The sequence below is a fragment of the Oncorhynchus clarkii genome, chromosome 23 (genome assembly GCF_045791955.1).
Source record: "Oncorhynchus clarkii lewisi isolate Uvic-CL-2024 chromosome 23, UVic_Ocla_1.0, whole genome shotgun sequence".
Lineage (NCBI taxonomy): Eukaryota > Metazoa > Chordata > Actinopteri > Salmoniformes > Salmonidae > Oncorhynchus > Oncorhynchus clarkii.
In genome coordinates this window covers 42,338,652-42,361,224 of record NC_092169.1, presented here as the reverse complement: position 1 = coordinate 42,361,224, position 22,573 = coordinate 42,338,652, and the positions used below count along the sequence as shown (strand labels likewise).

At 39.9% G+C, this 22,573-nt stretch overlaps 1 protein-coding gene across 1 annotated transcript in view; it reads right to left on the bottom strand.

Moving 5' to 3' along the window:
• LOC139381403 (heparan sulfate glucosamine 3-O-sulfotransferase 3A1-like) overlaps positions 1-8,727 on the bottom strand; it is a 63,977-nt gene extending 55,250 nt beyond the window's left edge. The window contains exon 1 of the mRNA XM_071124904.1: positions 8,084-8,727. Coding sequence (XP_070981005.1) covers positions 8,084-8,727 — 644 coding nt within the window. The remainder of the gene's footprint in view (positions 1-8,083) is intronic.
• Positions 8,728-22,573: the final 13,846 nt, after the last annotated feature.

The following is a 22,573-nucleotide window of genomic DNA, read 5'->3' as shown; positions in this document are numbered from 1 at the left end:
TCAGCTGTCTGTCTTTTCTCCCTGTATCGCTGTCTTAGGCGTCTCACAGTACGGACATTGCAATTTATTGCCCTGGCCATATCTGCAGTCCTCATGCCTTCTTGCAGGATGCCTAAGACACGTTCACACAGATGAGCAGGGACCCTGGGCATCTTTCTTTTGATGTTTTTCAGTCAGAAGAAAGGCCTCTTTAGTGTCCTAAGTTTACATAACTGTGACCTTAATTGCCTACCGTCATATACAGTATACTCCATCCCATACTTAGCATACTCCATGAACATAAATAGTATACTACATCCTATACATAGTATACTACATAATACACATAGTATACTACATGCCATACTGTGTATACTCAATCCCATACATACTATAAGCATACTATGGGATGTAGTACAGAATGTATAGGATGGAATATACTATGGGATGACGTATACTATATATGAGATGGAGTATAATATGGGATGGAGTATCCGATGGGATGGAGTATACAATGGGATGAAGAAAACTATTTGATGTAGAATACTGTGGGATGGAGCAAACTAGGGGAATGAGTATACTATGTTTGAGTTTGAGAATTCTATAAATGTGATGGAGTATACTATGGGATGGAACATACTATGTATGTGATGGAGAATAATCTTTGTATTAAATAGAGTATATTATGGGATGGAGTATACCATGTATGGATGAAGTGTACAATGGGATGGATAATAATATGTATGTGATGGAGTATACTATATCTGGGATGGCGTATACTATGTATATGATGTAGTGTACTATTTACGGTATGTAGTATACTATTTGTGGGATGGAATATACTATGTGTGTGATGGCGTATATTAAGTATTGGATGGAGTATACTTTGTATGGGATGGAGAAAACAATTGGTATACTCTATCATGTACATCGTATACTCCATCCCTAAGTATACTCCATCCCATACGTTGTATACTCCTTCCCATACATACTATACTCCATCACACACATAGTATATTCCATCCCACAAATAGTATACTACATACCGTAAATAGTACACTACATCATATACATAGTATACTCCAAAACCTAAATAGTATACTCTAACCCATGGTATACTCCATCCCATGCATTGTATACTCCATCACATACACAATATACTACATCCCATACTAAGCATACTATGGGATGGAGTATACAATGTGTTAATGGAGTATACTGTGGAACGGAGTATTCTATGTATGAGATGGAGTATGATATAGGATGGAGTATAACATGGGATGGAGTGTACTATGTATGTGATGGAGTGTACAATGTGATATAGTACACTATGTGATGGAGTACACTATGGGATGGAGTATACTATGGGATGGAGTACACTATGGGATGGAGTATACTATGGGATGGAGTATATTATGGGATGGAGTACACTATGGGATGGAGTATACTATGGGATGGAGTATACTATGGGATGGAGTATACTATGGGATGGAGTACACTATGGGATGGAGTATACTATGGGATGGAGTATACAATGAGATATAGTACACTATGTGATGGAGTACACTATGGGATGGAGTATACTATGGGATGGAGTACACTATGGGATGGAGTATACTATGGGATGGAGTATACTTTGGGATGGAGTACATTATGCAATAGAGTTTACTACGGGACAGAGTACACTATGGGATGGAGTATACTATGGGATGGAGTATACTATGGGATGGAGTGCATTATGCAATGGAGTTTACTACGGGACAGAGTACACTATGTGATGGAGTACACTATGGGATGGAGTATACTATGGGATGGAGTACACTATGGGATGGAGTATACTATGTGATGGAGTACACTATGGGATGGAGTATACTATGGGATGGAGTATACTATGGGATGGAGTACATTATGCAATGGAGTTTACTACGGGACAGAGTATACTATGGGATGGATTTTAAAATGAATGGGATGGACTATACTATGGGATGGATAAAATTGTGTGATGGAGTATACAATGAGATGGAGTATAATCTGGATGGAGTATACTATGTACTATGGGATGGATTATAATATGTATGTGTTAGAGTATGCTATGTGATGGAGTATATAATGGGTTAGAAAATACTATGGGATGGAGCATACTATGGGATGCAGTATATTATGTGATGGAATACGCTATGGAATGTTGTACACTATGGGCTGGAAAATATTACGAGATGGTGAATGATATATATGTATGTGATAAAGTATACTATGGGATGAAGTATACTATGGGATGGATGATACTATAAAATGGATTATAATATGTATGGGATGGAGTATAACATGGGATGGAGTATACTATGCATGGGATGTAGTATACTATGGGATGGAGTATACTATGGGACAAAGTATACAATGGAAAGAATGGAGTATACAATAGGATGGAGTTTTCTATGTATGGGATGGAGTATTATATGTATTGGATTGAGAATAACATGGGATGGGGTATACTATGGGATGGGATCGAGTACACTATGTGATACTATGGAATGGAATATACTATGTGATAGAGTATACTATCGGATAGAGTATACTATGGGTCGGAGTATACTATCTATTGAATGGAGTATACTAAGTATGGATGAAGTATGCTATGTTTGAGACGGATTATACTATGGGATAGAGTATACCATGTGATGGAGTATATTATGGGATGTAGTATACTATGTATGGGATTGAGTATACTAAGTATGAGATGGAGTATACTATGTATGAGATGGAGTATACTATTGGATAGAGTATAATATGTGATATAGTAAACTATGAAATGGAGTATACTATGGGATAGAGTATACAATGGGATACAGTATACTAAGTATGGGATGTAGCACAATGTATGAGATGGATTATACTATGGGATAGAGTATACTATTTGATAGAGTATACCACGTGACAGAGTATTTTATGGGATATAGTAATCTATGTATGGGATGGAGTAAACTAAGTATGGCTTGGAGAAATGATATACTATATGAGATAGAGGATTATATGGGATAGAGTATACTATGGAATGGAGTATACTATGGGATATAGAATACTGTGGGATCGATGGAGTTTACTAAGATTGGGATGGAGTATACTAAGTATGAGATGTAGTATACACTGGAATAGAGTTTTAATACTGGATAGAGTATACAATGGGATAGAGTACACTTTTTGATGGTGTATACTATGGGATAGAGTATACCATGTGATGGAGTATATTATGGATATAGTATACTATGTATGAGATGGAGTATTATGTGATGGAGTATACTATAGGATCGGGTATACTATTTATGGGATGTAGTATACTTTGGGATAGAGTATACTATGGGATCTATACAATGTATGTGATGGAGAATACTATGGGATGGAGTATACTATGGGATGGAGTATACCGTGTATGGGATGGAGTATACTGTGTATGAGATGGAGTATACTATGGGGTGGAGTATACTATGTATTTTCTATTAAATATGATGCAAATAATGACGATATATCTTGGGAACTCCTACACAAACAATGAGAACGTTACTTGTGAACTTGGGGGCTTCAATATGTCTGTCTATGTTTCCACTGGGGAAGCAGGATGAACACAGACGGCTAGTTGTTGTTGTTGCCACGTCACACACACACACATACACACGCACGCATGCACGCACACACACATACACACACACAGTAATGAAAAGAATCACATAAATCCAGCAAAATTGGCCACAGTGAATATCTATAGAAAACCATGGCCTTGCTCCCACTACCACCGAGACCATCTTTCTATAACGAAAACAGTTGTAGAAAGATGGTCTAGAATTGTGAAACAATACACAAACGATGTAGGATTATTAAGAGTGTCTTGACGAGTAGTGTGAATTAACAGTGTCAATACAAGTAGAATTAATTAACAGTGCCTTGAAAAGTAGAATGAATTACAGTTTTTTACAATCACTTTAGCACTAATTTTGGAACCTTGATGTCATTTTTCAAAACTCCAAACACAAAACTCACAACCAATGATCAAAATGCTATTTTTTCAAAACTCTAACACTTTTTCCAATTGCTTGGATACAATACACATAAAGCTAAGATCATTTGTTCATTGAACCTGTTCAAAAAAATGACACAACTTAACGTCAAAGTATTACCATTTCAAAATGCAATTCACACATTACATCTGAGATGACTGTCTATTAATTTCATTACAATGATCTGACTATCAATTGATACAACTGCTTAAAATGATAAGTAACTGTTGCATTACTCTTAATGCATAGTTTTATGGAAACTAACAAACAATATTCCAAGTTAATAAAATCATGAAAGTTTCAGGATAAAGAGATCCATTTACACCAATTACTGTGGAACATGAACCAATTGGACTACATTATCTATGGATGTAATATTTCATCATCATTCTTTATCAGAAACTGTTTCTATGGTCCCATGTACCGCTTTTCCAGAACATGTTTTCAGATTTGACATTACTGTACACTTTATTAGGTACACCTATCTAGTACTGGGTAGGACTCCCCTTTGCCTCCACAACAGCCTGAATTATTCACAGTAATGTAGTCTTTATATATTTTTCAGTGTAGTCTTTATATCCGCAAATAATAATTTTGGGTATCATCTTTCCAAGGGCTCCATCTGAGTTCACTCACAGACATTCCTCTGCACTTCCACGCGCAACTTTTTCTCAGCTGGCCCAATTTGATTGGCTGCTGTCCGATTCAAACTGTAATCCATTAAATTAAGAGTTGATGCACTGCACACTTTTTTAATCGCATCATTTTTATACAGTATATTTGGGCTTGGGGAGGGTATCAAGTCAGTTCGAGTCAAAAGGCTCAAGTCCAAGTTAAGTCACGAGTCATTGGTGTTCAAATCAAAGTCGAGTTGCAAGTCATCATATTTGTGACTCGAATCTGACTCGAGTCCAAGTCATGTGACTCGAGTCCACACCTCTGATTAACAGTGTCTTGACAAGTAGCATGAATTAACTTTTTATGGCTGCAGGGGCAGTTTTGAGTAGCTTGGATGAAAAGGTGCCCATTGTAAACGGCCAGCTCCTCAGTCTCAGTTGCTAATATATGCATATAATTATTAGTATTGGATAGAAAACACTCTTAAGTTTCCAAAACTGTCAAAATATTGTCTGTGAGTATAACAGCATTGATATTGCAGGCGAAACCCTGAGGAAAAACACAACAGGAAGTTGCTTCTATTTTGAAAACTCCATGTTCCATAGCCTCCCTTTGCTGGATTTAAAGGGATATGAACCAGATTCATTTTCCTATCGCTTCCTCGAGGTGTCAACAGTCTTCAGACATAGTTTCAGGCTTTTATTTTGAAAATGAGCCAGAACGATAACATCGCGTCAAGTGGTCACATGAGTTTTGCTCGCGCAACAGAATTTGGACAGCTATTGTTTATCCCTCTCCTACTGTGAAAGACATTTGCAGTTGATAAATTATCGATTATATATTTTAAAAACAACCTGAGGATTGATTATAAAAAACGTTTGACATGTTTCTGTGGACATTATGGAAATTATTTGGAATTTTCGTCTGCGTTGTCGTGACCTCTCTTTCCTGTGGATTTCTGAACATAACGCGACAAACAAACGGAGGCATTTTGGATCTAAAAATAATCTTTATGGAACAAAAGGAACATTTGTTGTGTAACTGGGAGTCTCGTGAGTGAAAACATCCGAAGATCATCAAAGGTAAACGATTAATTTGATTGCTTTTCTGATTTTCGTGACCAAGCTTCCTGATGCTAAGTGAACTTAATGTTTTGTCGTGCGATCGATATATTTACACAAACGCTTGGATTGCTTTCGCTGTAAAGCATAATTTCAAAATCTGAAACGACAGGTAGATTAACAAAAGGCTAAACTGTGTTTTCCTATATTGCACTTGTGATTTCATGAATATAAATATTTGTAGTAATATTTATTGAATGTAGCGCTATGTAATTCAGCGGTTGTTGATGACACTTATCCCAATAGGGGGATTGCAGCCATAACAAGTTAACAGTGTCTTGACAAGTAGGAGGAATTTACAGTGTCTTGAGAAGTAGGAGGAATTAACAGTGTCTTGACAAGTAGAGGGAATTAACCGTGTCTTGACATGTAGAATGAATTAACAGTGTCTTGACAAGTGGAATGAATTAACAGTGTCTTGACAAGTAGGATGAATGAATAGCGCAGGGTCCGTTTGTTTCCTTATTTCTTATTCATTTGCACACATTCATCAAATTGTTGTCTGTTATATAATCTGTAGATTTTTTTTTTTTGCCATTCCATTCAGCAGTTCAAAAGACAAGGAAAACATTTCCAGAGCTTTTTGGTACTTCCTATCAAAAGCGTCCACACACAAAGACCATTAATAAAGGGTCTCTCTCTCAGACTCCCTGAAACAGAGTTGACAGGAGTGTTCCTCCGCACAGCAGATCCACTCCCTCAGGTTGACTAGTCAGTCACATTGTTGTAGCTCTTCTTTAAAAGAAAGAAAGAGTGATGGCCAAAATATAGAGTATTCACTCTCAGAGAGGCACAAAGAGGGATGTATCTGTGTGTGGGGAGAGGGTAGGAGTGCTAATGTATGAGAGGGGGCTGAGGCTGGAAGGGGAGTTTGGGGGAGTTAGAGGGAGGGGCCCGGGTGAGAGCAGAAGATTCTCCAGGCTTTTAAAGTGAGCTGCTTGGTGTTAACTCAATCAAAAGGTGAATTATAACTCTGTCTGACACTCAGGTAACCCTTCATTATAACCCTAATCCGTTTTATAACCCTAATCCTTCTTACTAACAGAGCTGCAGTGTCGGCAATGCCCCGTTACACACAGACACAGTGAGAGGGGAGAGACACTTTCCCCTGGAGAGAGAACACACACACACACACACATGAACATGAAGCTACTGATAAAAATCAATCACAAATCCATTTAACACAGAGAGAGAAAAGTGAGATAAAATACGGTAACTCTCAAAGAAGAGAGGGGATTGAGGGGAAGCAAGTGTCTGTGTGTAATTATGTGTTTCTAGAGTTTGTTCAGAATATTTATTTCAGGTCAGACATTGACCCTACTCCATCAGCACTTTAATAAAGTGCTACTCACTTTGGAAGCGGTACTTTGCTTGTTACTTAAATCTGGGCCTTTTCCATATAATCCTTGAAATTGAGAATGTTTACTTTTAGCTCCCAATTCAACTGTTGGTGATGTTGAATAAGTCCTATGAAAAACAGTTGTTCTATTGTATTTAAAATTAAAATAAAAAATAATAATAATTTAAATTCTTTACAAGACAGCAATTAGGTCCATTTTTTACATTGGATGTATATACTTTATTTCATATGGAAAGTGTCTTAATTTATGTTAATAGTCATATATTTCGATACATTTTACAAGGTGATATCATAGCAGAGCTCTGCCATTAAGCCTAGACAGTAGATTCGTTTAACGAATTTCACCAAGATAAGTTTTGATGAATTAATAAAATATTTACTTATTGCCTAGATTGGCTACTTAGGCATGTAAACTACTGTTACAAATGAACATGTAAACAATATCTAATTGGGTAGGACAACCATCTCGTCAGTCTATAGGTCATAACTATGCAGTGTTCATTTTAGGCTACAGAAAATATCGAATGAATCAGTAGTGAATTATAAGATATATTTTGGTGTGATTAGAGCTTTCCCACAACATTGACACTGGTTGAACAGCTGAATAAAGTAGAACTATAGAGCACCAGGTTGTCCAAATAAAAAATGCAATGAAGTATTAGCAAAGAAGCATGCTATAAAACCGGGGCCATTTGTATTATCCCAATGGTGAACAAGTGTTGCCAGTGAGATGCACTGGCGTTGCATTTAACAGCACAACTTTTAAAACTTTTCAGCAAATACTATTTAACTCAGCAGTTAGTTTGGGAAAAGTATACATAAGGCATAGGCTGCACATAATATTATAATATTAATACTAATACTAATACTACTACTCACAATAATAATAATAATAATAACAATAAAAAGTGTAATTATTTCACCTATATTTAAAAAAAATATATATTTACATTTACCTGTACCACTCCAGTCCGTTCTCGTAGTTACGGTCGAAGAAGTGCGGCTCGGCTCCCACGGCTCTGATGTCTGGATGCACGCGGAGGAACTCGAGTAGCGCGCGCGTCCCTCCTTTCTTCACCCCGATGATCAGCGCCTGGGGCAGCTCCTTTCTCCCCTCTCCAAGTGGACTGAGTTTACCGGTACTTCCCGTCTTCACTGTAAACCGGTGTGACAATCTCTTCGAAGAAACGAAGTCATCCAATGAAAGCTGGATATCACGCGACAATTCCCGGTTCTCGCTATCGCTGTCCACCTGAGGTCCCGGTTCGTACAAAACCTGTCCCTTATCAGTATCGTCGAACCGTGAGTCCTCAGAGATCCGTTTAGTGTCGTCAGCGCTCTCGTAGCTCAAGCGCACCTTGGACTCCGTGGTCCATTTCTTTAACAGTCTTTTCCTCCTCAGCGACATCAAGTCTTGTAGTTCCGATGCGAAAAAGCCCACGACTTGGCTCGAGGCTTTCACCGGCGTGGGCATGCTGCTACAGCGGTCCGTGAGGCAGTGGAGGAGGTACATGGAGGTGAGGAGAGAACACAGCATAACCACGAATTTCTTGAAAATGCTTCGGGACAGGGGGTCCGAATAGACTGTTCTAAAAGCCATAACGGTCCTTGGGTCGCCAGTTCAGGAGCCACAGCCATGCTAAGCAGACATTCTTGGGTCTTGCCATTAAGAAATAGAGAGGACAGCTCTTAGGCTACCTGAGCTTGCTCCGCATCCAGCAGAGGATTAGACCTCGCACACGCGTCACACCAAAATAACCCTCACATGTGTCCCAGAGCTCGAGCTGTACACTATAATAAATAATAGTGTAAGTCTATGTCAACATAAAACAAAAACTGTCGAATATGCAATGCAATTCTAAATGTCAAATGTTGTTTATATAGGCTGGCAGTCCCGCATAAAACTAATCCTTTATTAACAAAACAGCATTATAAGTAGCCTAGCCACGACTAAAAGATGACACATAGGTTATGTTTGTTTATTGTTTAAATGAAATGTCCATGTGTAATGCCAGGTCAAAAAGACGAGGCAATGGTAACTTCAGCACCTCTGTCTACTCCACATTGCCGTTGTTGTATCAAACTTCTGAAAAACATCAGAGAGGAAGAATGTCATGTCTTCAGCCAATTAGTCTGCTTAAACTTTTAGCAAAGGTAGCCTATGTGATGTCAGGAACCAATAAAATCGCAGTAGGGAGGGTACAATTTCCCTTTTCTCAGGGGCTTTCACACACACTTGCGTGGCATGCACGCACACACATAGTTAGATATTGCTATGCTCCTAGGGACCAACTATTTGATTCCCATCCAAAATCATATTTTCCCTAACCTAACCCTGACCTTAACCCTACACCTAACATTAACCCCAAATCCCTAACCCTAAAATGATACCTAACCCCTAACCCTATACCTAACCTTAATCCTAATTGTAACCCTTACCTAACCCCTAAACCTAAAATAGCATTTTACCTCATGGGGACCGACAAAATTACCCCACTTATCCGAATGTCTTTTAGTACCCACAAGGATAGTTCAACAAAAACAGACACACACACACACACACACACACACACACACACACACACACACACACACACACACACACACACACACACACACACACACACACACACACACACACACACAGTTTTATTAAGTCATTGTTAACATTTTCCTTATAGTATAATTAAATGACTGTGGTTTACCCTTGTTCTGGAGCTAAAATGTTTTTTTTTTCCCACTGAGTCAACCTGAGAACGATTGGGACTGTCTCTCCATCACTCTCCTTAGATTTTCCATTTCCCAACAGTCACACGTAAACTCAACCCTCTCTCTGCGTCAGGCCACCTAAGAAGATGGCCTCCATTGTAAACTTTCTGTCTCTCTGTTTTATAATACAGAGCGGAAGAGCAGAAAGTAAAATAATGGTAACAGGCACATTATTTCTTTACAAGTGAACAAGAACCAAATGTTTCCCATCTGCTGTCAGCCATTTGTGTATTAGCATGAGAATGCCTGGGCAGTGCTTCAAGGGTGCACAGCTCACTGGTCGAGAAAGAGGACAGATACCACAGAGACCATTACACAGGGCTGTATTACTAATGCCAGATGCCCCCACAATACAGGGGGTGCCCCCTGCCTTATTGACCTTCCTAAAAAAGGAGAGGCAATAGGAGGGTCCTTCCCGGCTCCCATGCCGCCCCGCGGATGCCCGTGGGTCAAATCACATCATTGCCATCAGGATGGAGGAATGCAATGAGAGAGAGAAAGATAATCAAATCAAATGTTATTTGTCACATGCGCCGAATACAACAGTTGTAGACTATCGTGAAATGCTGACTTACGACACCTTAACCAACAATGTAGTTTTAAAAAGGTAAGTAAGTAAGTAAATTTGCTATATAAACTAAACAAATATAACAATAACAATAACAAAGATACAATGCAATTGGAAAGTATTCAGACTCCTTGACTTGTTCAAATTTTTGTTACTTTACAGCCTTAGTCTAAAATGTAATGAATAGTTTTTTTCTCTCATCAATCTACACACAAAAAATGAAATATAACATTTACATAAGTATTCAGACCCTGAGGTGAAGCACCTTTTGAAGCCATTACAACCTCAAGTCTTATTGGGTATGACGCTACAAGTTTGGCACACTTGTATTAGCAGAGTTTCTCCCATTCTTCTCTGCAGATCCTATCGAGCTTTGTCAGGTTGGATGGGGAGTGTTACTAAACAGCTATTTTCAGGTTTCTCCAGAGATGTTCGACCGTGTTCAAGTCCATGCTCTGGCTGGGCTACTCAAAGACATTCAGAGACTTGTCCCGAAGCCACTCCTCTGTTGTCTTGGCTGTGTGCTTTGGGTTGTTGTCCTGTTGGAAGGTGAACCTTCACCCCAGTCTGAGGTCCTGAGTGCTCTGTAACAGGTTTTCATCAAGGATCCCTCTGTACTTTGCGCCATTCATCTTTTCCCTCGATCCTGACTAGTCTCCCAGTCCCTGCCTCTGAAAAACATCCCCACAACATGATACTGCCACCACCATGCTTCACCATAGGGATGGTGCCAGGTTTCCTCCAGATGTGACGCTTGGCATTCAGGACAAATAGTTCAATCTTGGTTTCATCAGACCAGAGAATCTTGTTTCTCATGGTCTGAGAGTCTTTAGGTGACTTTTGGCAAACTCCAAGAGGGCTGTCATGTGCCTTCTACTGAGGAGTGCCTTCCGTCTGGCCAATCTGGTTGTGAGAAGAGTGTGAAGGAATGTGAATGTATGTGTGTGTGTGTTTTGTGTGTTTGTCCATGTTTGTGTGTGTGTTGGAGTGTCAGTGTAATATGTGTGGGTGTGTGGTTATAGTTCACTGAGTGTACATTGAGCCTACGCAACGAAGTCTGTGCAATTTTTTTTGTAGATAATAATAAAATAAGGGGGGTCAATTCAAATAGTCTGGGTGGCCATTTGATTAACTGTTCAGCAGTCTTATGGCTTGGGGGTATAAGTTGTTAAGGTTCCTTTTTGTCCCAGACTTGCCATGCGGTAGCAGAAAGAACAGTCTATGACTTGGGTGGCTGGAGTCTTTGACAATTTTTAAGGCCTTCCTCTGACAGGTCCTGGATGGCAGGGAGCTCAGACCCAGTGATGTACTGTGTCATACGCACTACCCTCTGTAGCGCCATTGCGGTCGGATGCTGAGCAGTTGCCATACCAAGTGGTGAGGCAATCCAGTTAGGATGCTCTCGATGGTGCAGCTGTATACATTTTTAAGGATCTGACTACCCATGCCAAATCTCGTGGGTGAACAGAGTACAGGAGGGGACTAAGCACGCAGCCCTGAGGCGCCCCTGTGTTGAGGGTCAGCGTGGTGGATGGGTTGTTGCCTACCCTTACCACCTGGAGTGGCCCAACAGGAAGTTCCAGGATCCAGTTGCAGAGGGAGGTGTTCAGTCCCTGGGTACTTAGCTTACTGATTAGCTTGGAGGAGGTAAAGAGTTTGATGGCACCGGAGAAAAAGGTGCATGTTTTATGTGCCCACAGCTGATTGTGTTTTTTTTGTTCGTTTGTTTGCTTTATTTGTAACTTATTTTTTGACTTATTTTGTACATAATGTTGCCGCTACCATATCTTAAGACCGAAAATCATTTCTAGACATCAGGACTGCGATTTCTCTCAAAAGACTATCAGAATCCTTTTTTTCCTTTCACAAATCTGATGAGCCCGGTGCGTAGGATATACTGCTTCCTCGGGAACAGGCCTGATCCTCGTGATCTGTGAGGATGTGGAGAAAGAGAGGCCAAAGGGCAGGCTGCCTTCTGAGAATTTGTAGGCAATCTAATAAACCCCCACTACCCTCAATTCTACTGGCAAACAAGCAATCTTTGGAGAGTAAAATCGACAAGTTAGGCGGATGATTAAGCTGCCAACGGGACATTAAAAACTGTAAATTATTTTGCTTCACGGAGTCGTGGCTGAATGACGACAATATCAACATAGAGCTGGCTGGTTCTACGATGTACCGGCAGGATAGAACAGCGGTGTCTGGTAAGACAAGTGGTGGCGGACTATTTATTTTTGTGAACAACAGCTGCACGATTTCTGAAGTATCAAGCTATTGCTCGCCTGAGGTAGAGTATCTCATGATAAGCTGTAGACCACACTACCTACAGAGAGAGTTTTCATCTGTATTCTTTGTAGCTGTTTACATACCACCACAGTCAGAGGCTGGCACTAAGACAGCATTGAATGAGCTGTATTCCGTCATAAGCAAGCAAGAAAACTCTCACCCAGAGGCAGCGCTCCCAGTAGCCGAGAACTTTAATGCAGGGAAACTTAAATCCATTTTACCAAATTTATATCAGCATGTTAAATGTGCAACCAGAGGAAAAATAACTCTGGACCACCTATACTCCACACACAGAGACGCATACAAAGCTCTCCCTTGCCCTCTATTTGGCAAATCTGACCATAATTCTATCCTCCTGATTTCTGCTTACGAGAAAAAATTAAAGCAGGAAGCACCAGTGACTAGATCAATCAAAAAGTGGTTAGATGAAGCAGATGCTAAGCTACAGGAGTCTTTTGCTAGCACTGACTGGAATATGTTCTGGGATTCTTCCGATGGCATTGAGGAATACAGCACATTAGTCATTGGCTTCATCGATAAATGTCGTCATCCCCACAGTGACTGTATGTATATACCCCAACCAGAAGCCATGGATTAAAGACGGCATCTGCATTAAGCTAAAGGCTAGAGCTGCCGCTTTCAAGGAGCGGGACTCCAACCCGGAAGCTTTTAAGAAATCCCGCCATGCCCTCTGACGGACCATCAAACAGGCAAAGCGTCTATACAGGACTAAGATCAAATCCTACTGCACCGGCACTGATGCTCGTCGGCTGTGGCAGTGCTTGCAAACCATTACAGAATGAAGCACAGCCGATAGCCGCCCAGTAACACGAGCCTACCATATGAGCTAAACTACTTCTATGCTCGCTTCGAGGCAAATAACACTGAAACATGCATGAGAGCACCAGAGTGGATGTTGACTGTAATCCATGGCTTCTGGGTTGGATATGTACTGTGGGGTCACTGTGGGGACAACGTCATCAATGCACTTATTAATGAAGCCATCAGATGAATCCCGGAACATATTCCAGTCTGTGCTAGCAAAACAGTCCTGTAGCTTCGCATCCGCTTCATCGGACCACTTCTGCATTGAGCGCTTCACTGACTTCCTGTTTAGCAGGAATAAGCCTGTAAGCAGGAATAAGGAGGATAGAGTTATGGTTAGATTTGCCAAATGAAGGACGAGGGAGGGCTTTTTACACATCTCTAAGTGTGGAGTAAAGGTAATTTAGAGTTTTTTCCCCTCTGGTTGCACATGTGACATGCTGGTAGAAACTAGGCAAAACGGATTTCAGTTTTTTCAGTTTTTTTGCATTAAATTCCCCGGCCACTAGGAGCACCACCTCTGGATAAACATTTTCTTGTATGTTCATGGCCTTATAAAGCTCGTTGAGTGTGGTCTTAGTGCCAGCATCGGTTTGTGGTGGTAAATAGACAGCTACGAAAAATAGAGATGAAATCCTTTCTGGTAAATACTATGTTCTACAGCTTATCATGAAGTATTCTAACTGAGGCGAGCAGAACCTCAAGACTTTATTAACTTTACTGCAGTGGGCTAAATCAGTGTCACACAGAGTGATTAGAGGGTAAGGGCCAGCATCCCGGAGTCGCCTCTTCACTGTTGACTTTGAGACAGGTGTTTTGCAGGTACTATTTAATGAAGCTGCCAGTTGAGGACTTGTGAGATGTCTGTTTCTCAAACTAGACACTCTAATGTACTTGTCCTCTTGCTCAGTCTTTCTATTCTGGTTAGAGCCAGTTTGTGCTGTTCTGTGAAGGGAGTAGTACACAGCGTTGTATGAGATCTTCAGTTTCTTGACAATTTCTCACATGGAATAGCCTTCATTTCTCAGAATAATAATAGACTGATGAGTTTCAGAAGAAAGTTATTTGTTTCTGGCCATTTTGAGCCTGTAATCGAACCCGCTGATGCTCCAGACACTCAACTAGTCTAAAGAAGGCCAGTTTTATTGCTTCTTTAATCAGGACAACCGTTTTCAGCTGTGCTAACATAATTGCAAAAGGGTTTTCTAATGATCAATTAACCTTTTAAAATGATAAACCTGGATTCGCTAACACAACATGCCATTGGAACAAGGAGTGATGGTTGCTGATAATGGGCCTCTGTAGACCTATGTAGATATTCTATAAAAAAAATAAGCTGTTTCCAGCTACAATAGTCATTTACAACATTAACAATGTGTACCCTGTATTCCTGATCAATTTGATGTTATTTTAATGGAGAAAAAAATTAGCATTTCTTTCAAAAACAAGGACATTTCTAAGTGACCCCAAACTTTTGAACAGTAAAATGTATTCACCCCTTAGCATTTTTCCTATTTTGTTGCCTTATAGTGGTTCCTCCTTTAAAAGTTGCGAGCTTACACCGCGAGACTTAGAGCTACCCACCACAAGGGGGATTTAAAGCACTTAGAGCATTTGGGTCTCAAGGTTTTTACATGACCAATCATATCCCATGGTTCCAATGACGAAATTGACTCGAGCCACCCGTCCCTGGTGACTTTCTTCAGCAACAATGGCTGACAAAACATTACGGGGGAATCAAATGTAAGTAGTTATAACGTCATAATGAGTCAATCAATTTATTTTTATTTTTACAATTGATAGGAATATGTTAGTTAATGTAGAGATAAACTATTGTGCATATTTTTTTGTCATAAAGTTAATTTACGAAAATCGCTATTTAGAAAGTTGTTTTTCAGCCATATCCAAGACCAGGTGTATCAAACTCCATTATTTGAATGATGCTGTGTCTGCATGAATGTATTACAATTATACACTTCAACCGTGTTTACCACTCCTGCTCCTGGGACATCAATGATTACACATTGTAACTATGCAATAGACTAGGTTTGTTGTGATGTCAAATTCTTTCAATTTTTTAATAATGGATTTAATGGTGCTAATGATTTAATGGTGCTAATGGTGCTAATGATTTAAATACTTTTATATATATATATATATATATATATATATGTATATATATATATATATATTCATACATAAACTCAGCAAAAAAAAAACGTCCCTTTTTCAGGACCCTGTCTTTCAAAGATAATTATTAAAAATCCAAGTAACTTCACAGAACTTCATTGTAAAAGGTTTAAACACTGTATCCCATGCTTGTTCAATGAACCATGAACAATTAATAAACATGCAACTGTGTAATGGTTGTTTAGACACTATCAGCTTACAGACGGTAGGCAATTAAGGTCACAGTTATGAAAACTTAGGACACTAAAGATGCCTTTCGACTGACTCTGAAAAACACCAAAAGAAAGATGCCCAGGGTCCCTGCTCATCTGCATGAATGTGCCTTAGGCATGCTGCTAGGAGGCATGAGGACTGCAGATGTGGCCATGGCAATAAATTGCAATGCCCATACTGTGAGACTCCTAAGACAGTGCTACAGGGAGACAGGATGGACAGCTGATCGTCCTCGCAGTGGCAGACCACGTGGAACAACACCTGCACAGGAGGTGCAGGTTTTGGTCGGATTCGTGCTCATCACTGACGAGTTGTGGTTTTGTCTCAGCAGGGGTGATGGTCGGATTCACGTTTATCATTGAAGGAATGAGGATTACACCGAGGCCTGTACTCTGGAGCGGGATCGTTTTGGAGGTGGAGGGTCTGTTATGGTGTGTCACAGCATCATCGGACTAAGCTTGTTGCCATTGCAAGCATTCTCAACGCTGTGCGTTACAGGGAAGACATCCTCTCCCTCATGTGGTACCCTTCCTGCAGGCTCATCCTGACATGACCCTCCAGCATGACAATGCCACCATCCATACTGCTCATTCTGTGCATGATTTCCTGCAAGACAGGAAGTGTCAGTGTTCTGCCATGGCCAGCAAAGAGCCCGTATCTAAATCCCATTGAGCACGTCTGAGACCTGTTGGATTGGAGGGTGAAGGCTAGGGCCATTCCCCCCAGAAATGTCCGGGAACTTGCAGGTGCCTTGGTAGAAGAGTGGGGTAACATCTCATAACATGAACTGGCAAACCTGGTGCTGTCCATGAGGAGGAGATGCACTGCAGTACTTAATGCAGCTGGTGGCCACACCAGATACTGACTATTACTTATGATTTTGACCCCCCCCTTTGTTCAGGGACACATTATTCAATTTCTGTTAGTCACATGTCGGTGGAACTTGTTCAGTTTATGTCTCAGTTGTTGAATCTTGTTATGTTCATACAAATATTTACACAAGTTTAGTTTGCCGAAAATAAACGCAGTTGACAGTGAGAGGACGTTTATTTTTTTGCTGCGTTTCTATATGAGAGAGAGAGAGAGAGAGAGAGAGAGAGAGAGAAGAAATGGCTGCATATCTTACCTCATAGAGTTTCTGCTTCCTTGTGCAGGAGGACAGTCAAGAGTTAGACACACAGATTTTGTAGTGATTCAGGAGAACTATCCATCAAGCAGCTTTTCTATATTTTTCGAGACTTAGCCTGTGTGATCTGGGGTTTGTCTGTGTAACATGGTCATTTGGAGAATGTAAAATATTTGTTCAAGGAGTGCAAGGATACACATTTTCTTCAAAAACAAAAAACAGCATTTAGAGTGTAGTTATACACCCAGACTTTGGTGTTTAAGCAAAAATGTGCAAACAGTCTAGAAGGCATGTAAGAACAAAATCCCCCTTTCATCTTCGCTATTTATCCAAATTACTGTACTATGGTTACATCGACGGATCCTTGTTGGAATCTTGGATGCAGAGTTGGGGTTTAAGTTTAAAGGGAGTGCAAAACACAAAGCTGTTTATTATCCTCAGAATAAAGACTTACACTTTAACCTGTATACTGAATAAATTCTAAGGGCCACGGCAAGGAAAAGTCAACACTGTCAACAAAGAAGACAAATACCAAAATCATAAAATAATCTGGCCCTGATTGTTGTTTTAAGTTATAGTTCTGCAGATTCGTATGTTTTCCTGTTTATAGTACTGTGTATTAATAATGAAACCTTGTTTGCGCCAACATTATTGAATTGGCCCAGTAGTCTTGATACAGCAAGGAGACTGGGGCTATGTCCAAAATGGCACCCAATTCCTTATATAGTGCACTACTTTTGATCAGAGTCCATAGGGCTCTGGCCAAAAGTAGTACACTAAAGCCTAATGGGCCTTGGTCAAAAATAGTGCCCTGTACACTGAGTGTTTAAAACATTAGGACGCCATAAAATTGTAAACTGGTCACCAAGATGCTATCTAAGAGGCTGGAGTCATGTCTTCCAATGTTGGTCAACCCAGATCAGACTGGATTCATAATTAATAGATTGTCCTCCAATAATCTCAGAATGTTCTTTGATTTAATTCACCTTGCTAACAAAAACAAAATCCCTAGTGTCGCAGTCTCCCTCGATCCTGAAAAGGCCTTTGATAGGGTTGAATGGCCATACCTCTTTCGCGTCTTGGAAAAGTTTGGTTTAGGTACCGTGTTTGTACATTTTTATATAATCACTCTACAAATCTCCTAAAGATAGGATTGCTACCAATGGGATTACTTCCTCCTCTTTCCCTCTTTATATGGGGAACAGACAAGGTTGACATACATGGCTTTGAGGTGGGCCCCCATACTCATAAATTATCACTCTTTGCGGACGACCTTATCTTATTTCTAACAAACCCAGGACACTCCCTCTCTCACTTGTAGATCCTGCTACAGTGTTATAGTTCTTTCTCTGGATATAAGGTCAATTTGGATAAAAGCGAAATCTTACCGTTGTCTGTCTTTGACCATCATACCATCAAGCGCAAGTTTCCTTTTAGATGGTCGCCTATGGGCTTCACATATTTGGGTATAATAGTAGATGGTAATCTGAACAACCTCTATAAACTCAATCTGGCCAGTTTGTTGCAAAAGGTGGAGGGTGACCTTTGTAAATGTATGGACTTACCGCTCACTCTACTGGGTAGAATCAATGTAATTAAAATGAATGTTCTGCCCAGATTTCTATATCTGTTTCAATCTCTCCCTATCCCTGTTCCCGCAGCATTCTTTTCCTCTCTCGACAAGCTGACCAGACGGTTTATCTGGCATGGCAAAACCCCTAGGGTTGGCCTGGATAAACTGACCCTTGATTACAGTCAAGGGGGCTTAAACCTCCCCAATTTTAGAATGTACTACTGGGCTGCATAGTCTAGGTTTCTGGCTCAGAGGTTTGACAATGGTCCCTCTCCCTCATGGTTGAACATTGAAAAGCATGAGGTAAATGATGACACTGGGACAGAATTGTTTTACAAATGGGACAGAAAGTCTATAAAAACCATCACAGACAACCCTTTAATCATACATTCTGTCCTGGCATGGTGCAAACTGCCTGAGCTGTTCAGACGAGGGGGATTCCTTTCCCCTAAAACCCCTCTATGGAACAATAGATTGATCCCTATGTTTTTCCAGAATAGTAACTTTAGACCATGGTCTGATAAGGGGATCACTCTTCTGGAACATTGTTATGAGGAGGGAGTTATTATGTCTTTTGATCAGCTGAAACAGAAATACCACTTGTCTTTAGCTACCTACAACTACGAAACTTTATTAGGGTGACTCTCAAGGGACAATGGAACCTACCTAAGATGTCACCTATTGAACAACTCTGCCACGCAGACCAACCACTGTTCAAGACCATTTCCCGTGTATACGATGCTCTTATGTCAGGACTAACACTGCCTGGGCTAGATAAACCCCGACTTAGATGGGAAAAATATCTGGGTATTGATCTTGATGAGGGTCTATGGAGTGACCTATGCAGGGATGGTGTTACATCCACATTGAACTCCAGATACAGACTGATCCAGTTTAATTTCCTCCATCAGCTCTATATCAACCCATCTAGACTGCACAAGTTCATTCCAGATATCTCCTCCCTATGTTTTAGATGTGGCTCAGATGAAGGAACATTCCTCCATTCCACTTGGCAGTGTTCAAAACTACACGGTTTCTGGCAGGGGGTATGTGATACCATATCCTCAATTCACGGGGTTGCATTCCCTTTAGACCCGGAGGTCTGTCTACTGGGTAACTTTACTAACACCAATCTTAGGCAAAGCCATACTATAAAGCTAACAGAAATATTGCTAGCGATTGCCAAGAAATGTATTGCCTTGAAATGGAAATTGGATTCCTCCCTGCCAGTTGCAATGAGGCTATCGGAAGTTAATAGTTGTATCCCACTGGAGAAAATCACTTACTGCTTGAAGAATAAGTTAAAGACATTTTACAGAATTTGGCAACCTTTTATTGACTATATGGAGAATCTCCCCCACATCACATTGATTGAATCTCTATATAATCCTCACATAATGTTTCACATGTAATGTATAATATGTGACCATATGATCCAATGTCTCATTATTATTCTTTTTTATTGTATGTTTGTATATATAATTATAATTATTTGTATTTTTGTTGTTACGCTCGTCTGTTACTGTCACTTTGTCCTATCGTTGTCTAATATCTTTTCACTTTTGTTTTGAATGTTCGTAATTGGAAAATGCAAAAAAAAAGAATAATACAAAAAATAAATAAAAAACATTAGGACACCTTCCTAATATTAAATTGCCACCCCTTTTGCCCTCAGAACAGCATCAATTCATCAGAGCATGGACTCTACAAGCGTTCCACAGGGATGCTGGCCCATGTTGACTACAATGCTTCCCACAGTTGTATCAAGTTAGCTGGATGTCCTTTGGGTGGTGGACCATTCTTGATACACATGGGAAACTGTTGAGTGTGAAAAACCCAGCAACGTTGCCGTTCTTGATAAATACTGATGCACCTGGCACCTACTACCAACCCCGTTCACTTAAATCTGTTGGCTTGTCCGTTCACCCTCTGAATGGCATATATACACAATCAATGTCTCAATTGTCTCAAATCTTAAACATCCTTCTTCAACCTGTCTCCTACTCTTCATCTACACTGATTGAAGTGGATTTAACAAGTGACATCAATAAGGGATTATAGCTTTCACCTGGATTCACCTGGTCAGCCTGTCATGGAAAAAGCGATGTTCTTAATGTTTTGTATAGTTGTGTATAATGTCAGTGTATAGTGAACAGGGTGCCATTTGGGATGCGGACTGTGCGTCTCAGGCCTTCACATCATTGTCCGCTTTATGAGATTTGGGACCTGTCTTTCACAAGAGACATCTTTACTGCCACATACTGCTGGAGGCTTCTGGAAATTCAAGGCTGTAAAACAGAAATACTAATTTCATCAGAAATGTGGACAACAACACAACTCTCTGGTGGGATTTGGACGTGGTCAGAAGTTCCCTACTGTTAGAAGACTCTGAACAGCTTCAACCCCCAAGCCATAAAACTGCTAAATAGTTAGTTAAATAGTTAACCAAATAGCTACCCAGAATATCTGCATTAACACTTTAAAAAACCCTTTTTGGACTAATCACATCCGCTGCTGCTACTGTTTTTTGTTGCCTAGTCACTTTATTCCCAGTTAAATGGACATATCTACCACAATTACCTTGTACCCCTGCACATTAAGTTGGTACTGGTACCCTGTGTTTGAAGCCAAGTTAACGTTACTCATTGTGTATTTATTATTACTTTTACTATAAAGTGTTTAACTTTTCTATTATTTCCTGTTATTTATGAAGCTTGACAAATACAATTTGATTTGATTGGATTTGAGGATGACACACAGGATAAATAAGTCTGAGGCCTACACAGTGTAAACATTGTTATACGAATATACTACCATTAAAAACTTTTACAAATGGATGAATTTAAATTATGATTCACAATATGTTCCCTGGGGTGAGTTATGAGCTAAATTAAAAACTTTCCACACAAGCTCAGTATTTGATCTCTGGCTGAAACAGAGCAACTTGGCAAAAAAATAAAAAGTGAATTGAAGTGGCATCGTACACTTAAGAGTTCAATTAAGACAGTCAGTAAGAGCTAAGTAAAAGACAGAGCTTAATGCCACCCAGTGTGATGTCATACCCTCTTCAGCACCCAGTAATGAACTACTTTAGATTATTTGAGTGGGGATTAAAGCAGACCTGGCTTCAAATAGTATTTGAAATCTGTTGTTATAGTCTGTCTGGAGTGCCAGACGGTTTTTCCCTTTTGTAACTATTCTTTTGGTTCCAATGCTCCAGGTAAGCTCAATCATGCGCAGATAAAGTACTTAAAAATGATTTAAAATAATATTTGAACCCAGGTCTGGATTAAAGTAACAGGTTTCAGGGAATAATGAAACCCATCTTTCCTGATACACAACATATTTATCACATGATATAATACCAACATATCATTCACTGTATATCCTGGTGGGCAGACCTAAAGTGTTGCATAGCTGCATATTGTAGGCTTTTTTTCTGTGGAGACAGGGAGGAAATGTATTGGGTTGTATATACACAGCTGTGGGCCAGTCACTGGGGTGATGTTTTCACTGTCATCATCTGGGCCTGAATAGGAGGAAGGGTTCCTATTAAGTAACCACGGAAACACAAATAAATCAACCTCTAAATCAGATTACTGCTCAAGTGAAGTTGATTGTTTTGACATGGATTTTTAAAATGTCTTTACAATATGTCAAAAACAATATGATTCATCTGTAAGTGAGTTATCTTGAAAGTTTGTTTGCTGTGTGTGTGAGCGGTAGGCACTAGGCAGGGGATTAAAGAGAGGCTACTTGATCAGGAAGATTCTTTTTTTAGAATGGAAGGATATGATGGAGGTCCATTCACTACTTTCCATGGACTTTAAAGGTCCATAGCTCATCAATTTAAAGAGGTCTTCAAAAAGATTGAGAATGCTTTATTTATTTGTGTT